Consider the following 5926-nt stretch of genomic DNA (forward strand, 5'->3'; position numbering starts at 1 on the left):
GGTAGAAGAATACAGTTTACAGCTGAACATCTCCTCATCGGGTATTTTCCTGAAGAATGTCAACTACAACGACAACGGACATTATGAGTTTATCTGTGGAGACAATATTGAGCGCATCATCGAGCTAAGGGTTGTCTTTATCTCCAACATCTCCGCGTCTGAAGGTGAACCAAGAAAACTTCCCTGCTTCTCTTTAACTCAGGGTGTGGATGTGAAGTTTGTTCAGTGGGAAACTAACGGGCAGGTTGTGATTAAAGTGGATCGCTTCGGTAACGTCGTATATGGAGAAAGATTCACAGACCGAGTGTCTTTGTCACCTGACTATGGAGTGAAAATTATGGAGTGAAAATAGTCTCAAAATATCTGTGCGTGTGTAAAAAGATTTGTGTGTGTGTAAAATGATTTGTCCGTGTGTAAAATGTTTTGTGCGTGCGTAACAGGATTTGTGCGTGCGTAAAAATATCTGTGTGTGTAATACTCGATTTGAAAAACTTAAAACTAAAATAAACCTTCTACTACGCCTATACATGTTGAAAAAGTACACACAAATCACCTGGTACGCACACACAAAACTTCATTTACACACAAATCCGGTTACGAGTGCACAACTATTTTTGAGACTCATTTCACACTTCGAGGAAACTCCCAGATTTGTGTGTAGATGATGCGTTTACATGTTAGTAAAGGTTGGGACATCTGGGTTTTGCTCTGAGTCTAGTGTTTTTATCCAGTGACGTTTCTCACTGTGCCGAAGTGGCAAATACGTTAGTTCGGTGGAAAACGTTATATCTCAGCACTTCCTTATAATATCCTAAAATTATTTACAGACATATTGTGCGTTTTGAACGGTACAGGAGACTAGGTGGTCTGAAAAAGGACCACTAGGTGGCGGAATGGTTCGCTGGACGGAAAAATAGCCAGGCAAATCCAGAAGCAAGACGGAGCGTCCCGGTGGTCTGTCCTCTGAAGTAAGTAGGAGCTAAACCTGCAGGCTTTGCTCTCCGATTAAAATGAGACATGGAGTAATTATAAATCATTTCACATTACGTTTTATGTGTCTGGTATTTTGATACTCTGCCCTCCTCGTATGTTTCTGTTAGCGGGAGCTAATGTTTATGTCAGCTATGCTACGTTAGCTGTTGGGAGCTAAGCTTGAATTTTTATTCTCTCACTCAGCACAGTTTGATCGTCTGTCTTCAGTTTTAACTTTAACCCAGGTTGATTAAGTTTTGTGATGCCGAAGTCGGCAAGCATCTTCAGGAGATTATGGCAGTTATGGATGTTGGTCATTATCACTGAAACCATATTTTGTTGCTTCAGCAGTAATAAAGGTAGATCTGGACCTGCAGGATCATCATCTGCTGCTAGACTTTATTCACCAGAACAAACTGAAAGGTACTTCATTTATGTTGACTTTTCAACATACTTAAGGATTTAGTCTAATGTTCACACATAGGCCTGTCAGAATAATCGATTAATCGGATGATAAATTAAAACAGTCAATCATTTCCATTGGCATGATTTATTGTTTCTCTTTTTTTTTCTCTCTACCAAAAACTGGATAATAAAAGTCTTCAGTTTGGTACTTTGGTCTCGATTAGACCTTATTTTGAAAAGCAATTTTGTTTAAAAAGACTTCAAAATTCATTAGTTGTTTAAAGTTGAATAAATTCTGTATATTAAAATGTCTTCAGTTCCAGTGTTAAATGTTCATTAGAATTTAAAGTCTAATGACTTTTGAGAATGTGTTCTTGCATTATTATTTCATCATTGCCATTATATAACTTAAACATGGCCTCAAAAGAACTATATTATTGTTTGTTGAGAACTTTGGAACAACTTATCATACAGTAATTTTTTTTCATGGTAACAGACCTATTCACACATCCTCCAGAATCTTCAGATTAAACTGTTTGCGTCTGGACCCCATTTCATCGGCCCTTAAACAAATATATACCTCGTCTGCAAACCAGGACAAACCTGCTGCTTCTGTTCGTCTTCATTTCAAGTTGATTAATGTAGATGGTAAAATGTATTCAGATGGTTTAGATTTTCACAAGCAGTAAATTTCTTTCCAGATTGATATTTTGACACAATTGAGAGCTAATAAACACATACTTAGGAAAATAAAGATTTTATGCATTTATTTAAAGCACCACTGCAAAAATAGCCTTCACAGAAACACATTTAATGTAAAACCTTTGATCAACATAAAAATAAACATTTCTACATACATTGTGATGCTTCAAGTCATTTTCAGGTTCAGTAATGTTCTGTCACAGTGAGATCTGTCGGTTCAGGAAAATCAACACAATTTTTCTAACACTATCTGTTTGTACTTTTCTCTGCATCTTCAGACAATCTGCAGCAGCTGAGATTCTAGGAGGTTCAACACCAAAACCTGAAGCTTCAAACTGAGCCGTCAACTGGACTAAGCTGCCTTTCAAACAACTACAGTAGTTAACCTGCTCTGTTGGTAGATGTTATGGTGTCTCCTCAATCTGTACAGACTGACACTGGTCGTATTTGAATACACAGCTTTATGGTGTTTTCCTTTGTTAATTGATTATAGTAAATATTTGAACATCCATGTAAGTTTTAAGACATTTCATTGTTAACTTTAGGTAGCTGTGAAACCACCCATATTAATCTGAACCTATTTTGTTAAAGATTCAACAGATTTGTTGCATTCTTAAATATTTAATCTGTCCTTTGTGTGCAGTGAAATGAACATTAAAGTTAATTCAGGAAACAATTTTGTCATCTTCTTTCTACAGTACAAATTTAATAATGCCTCTATTAAAATCATATATTTGTGACATCAAACTTTGTTTCTGTCATAAAGCAGGCTAAATGTTTGTAATTTACTTTCAACAAATGGAAACCAAAATGGTTTTAAAGTAAAGACGCTATGTCAACTCATCTACCTCAACACAGGTAAAGTTTCCACTGTATGCAAGTAAATGTGATTACGATTGAATGACAATTGTACAGCAGGGCTTTAACTCCAGTTCATAAGGGTCGGTGTCCTCCAACCTTTAGATTTATCTTCTTTAACACACCTGAGTCAAATCATGAGGTCAGAGGTCATTAGCACGACTCTGGAGAACTTGACTGTCCTAAGCAGCCACTTATTTCAGGCGTGCTGGACCAGGCCAGGACGTATCTAAATGTTGCAGGACACCAGACATCGATGCCTGGATCTGAGGATCCTGTTAGAGGATCAGTGTGTTCCTGCAGCAGCTCCATCGGATCAGAACCAGATGTCTATAAATAATTTTAGGATATTATAAGGAAGTGCTGAGATATACCGTTTTCCAGCGAACTAACATATTTGGCACTTCGGCACAAGCACAGTGAGAAACGTAAAACGTTTAAGTTTTACAAATCGAGGATTACACACACATAGATATTTTTACACACGCACAAATCTTTTTACGCAGCACAAATCCTGTTACGCACACACAAAACATTTTACACACGCACAAATCATTTTACACACGCACAGATATTTTGAGACTATTTTCACTCACCGAGCTTTAAAACCTTCACCACTCCGTCTGTAAGTATAGAACTTGGTGCTTATCACATCTTTGCACATACTATGTCTTAATTCTCTTTCTCCTCCACAGCGACACACCCAAAGACCCCCTGCACATAAGGAACCTTTGTGTATTAGCATTCCTGTCTTCATTGGCATTATTATCGTTATTCTGGTGGTTTCTGCTCCTTTGTGTATCTGGATTTGGATGGCGCCTTCGGTCTCATAAATCAAAGGAGATGAAGAACTGTCTTCATATGAAATGCTGGGACAGAGAAGGCTGCTCACCAGCCAGTTGACCTCTTTTGTGAAGAGGTCAACTGGCCTCTTCACCAAATAAATTAATGCTGTCTGTTTATTGCATTTTATGTGGAGATTTGCGCCTTTCAGCTCTAATTAAAGCTGAAATTTTCTCAATAAAACTTTTAAGAAAGATTTACAGTTTTCATGGTTCACGTCTCCATTTTTTCAAAACGATGTGTATAAAAAGTTCTGAAAAAAAACTAAAGCAGCTGCGTGAAGTTACTGTTAAGCACATAGTTAATTAATTAGAGCAAGATTTTCCACCTTTTTGTTTGTCAGCACTCACACACAGAGGTTTTACCTCTATGTTTTGTGTGTGGCTTTTAGACAGGGGTAAAAGCACATTGCTGTGTTTTTTTCTGAGGTAAAAGTACATTTCTGTTTTGTTTGTGTGTTTGTCAGAAATAGCACTGTTCTATGTGGTTTCCTCAGAGGTAAAAGCACATTATAAATCAGGAACTCCTGCTGCTGTTAGGCTGACCATCAGATGATCACCAGCACTGCAAATTCAAAAGTGCACTTTTGAATTTGCTGTGCACTTACATCTCTACAGGAGAGATGTAAGTGCATCTCTCATGTGTTATAAAGAGTTTATTACCTTGTTATAATAAGCTCCAGACAAGACACTTTGAATGCTCTAAATTTCTTTAGTCCTGACAAATCTTTGCCTGAAACCTACTGCTGGCCTCCTTAGGTTGAACCTATTGTAGTTGAATTCTCCTACTGCTTCCGGTACAGGTGCGTCACACAGTAACGGTCATGTATAAAACTCGATAGCTGTGTCCGAATTCAGGGTCTGCATCCTTCGAAGGACTGGTCTACGTAGAACTGGTCCTTCGAAGGCCGGGAATAAACTAAGACTAGAAGAAAAATATCTGTGGATTCGGACAGGTCTAGCCTTCACCATCTGTCCCCGCCCCCACCAGCGTAACTCATGTTGCCAAGCAACCATGAGCAGAGAGCAGAGAAGAAGAAAAAAACAACGGAGCCGAAGTTTGTTTTTCAGTCATGTATTACTGATTTCTATATTATTCTTAACTTTTTATAGAAAATAATGTTCCATAGTAAAAAGGAAATCTCTTAGTTTGATTCTAAAATGTTCAAATGTGTACTGCACTTTTCTACAAGGAATACAAATTATTCATTTACAAATATAATACTCTCCACATCGCAGATAGGACATTACGGTTAAATAAACATATTATATTTGAAGGCTTAACTTTAATTAATCAATCAAACCGATGTGCTCTGCTTTGAAATACTTTGTAAACCAAACATTTTCAACCAGACCTGTCTGAATAATATCGGTGTTTAACTCCCACTCATTGGGGAAAGCTATGTGCCAGGAGTTAGTCGTTTTCTCTTGGTGTACCGAACCTGGTGTCACAGCTGCTGCTGAGCTGTGACCACTCACACCTGATAATCATCACCTTGATCCCCAGCTGCTGCTGCTATATAAGGACGGATCTTCCCCCTGCACGGCGTCAGATTGTTGTGAAACCCTCAGCGGTAACACTTTCAGGCCTGCTGTAGTGACTTGAGCTAACTGCCCAGTAACTAACCTGTCTGTCTCTTCCTTCTGCCTAGTTGCCTCTCCTGTCCCCGATCCTGACCCCCACCACTGGCTTTGGACCTTCTGGCTTCGACCCCCTGTCTGTCTGACCCGGAGATCTGGAACCCGTTTTGATCTGGATTTGGACCTGCTGGCTCTGACCCCCTGTCTGTCTGACCCCGAGATCTGGAATTGCCTGACCCTGATTTGGATTCCCTGGTTCTGACCCTGGCCTGCCTGACCAAGAAACAGTTTATTTCCTATTAAACACCAGTTTTTGTATTTACTGTTCAGTCCCTGCGTCCATCACTTCCTGAACGTGTCACCTGGAGCGCCCGGCCAGCTGACAGCTGTTATTCTGGCTGTTATTCCACTTCCTGACTTGCAATCGGTGCTTCATATCTCAAAATCGGAGTGTGACGAAATTGTACCAAGCTGTACCTCTGCAACCAATAGAAAAATTCAACTGCTTAAGCAACTTTCTACCTTAGGAAGCCAGCACTGAGACGCTTTTAGGTAAAGTATTGTCA

At 39.1% G+C, this 5926-nt stretch overlaps 1 protein-coding gene and 1 long non-coding RNA gene across 2 annotated transcripts in view; both read left to right on the forward strand.

Annotated features, from left to right (window-relative positions):
* LOC106940070 (uncharacterized) overlaps positions 1 to 3816 on the forward strand; it is a 7450-nt gene extending 3634 nt beyond the window's left edge. Inside the window, exon 2 of the mRNA XM_015022696.1 lies at positions 3633 to 3816. Within this exon, the coding sequence (XP_014878182.1) occupies positions 3633 to 3770 (138 nt within the window). The 3' untranslated portion in view covers positions 3771 to 3816. The remainder of the gene's footprint in view (positions 1 to 3632) is intronic.
* Positions 3817 to 5231: 1415 nt separating this feature from the next.
* Positions 5232 to 5659, forward strand: LOC106940072 (uncharacterized). The gene is made up of 2 exons (XR_001422993.1): positions 5232 to 5353; positions 5432 to 5659. It is a non-coding gene; the product is annotated as an uncharacterized LOC106940072 (long non-coding RNA).
* The last annotated feature ends 267 nt before the right edge of the window (positions 5660 to 5926 follow it).

This window comes from Poecilia latipinna, unplaced genomic scaffold (assembly GCF_001443285.1).
Source record: "Poecilia latipinna isolate Pla-1442-1.1 unplaced genomic scaffold, P_latipinna-1.0 Scaffold3081, whole genome shotgun sequence".
In the NCBI taxonomy this organism is placed as follows: domain Eukaryota; kingdom Metazoa; phylum Chordata; class Actinopteri; order Cyprinodontiformes; family Poeciliidae; genus Poecilia; species Poecilia latipinna.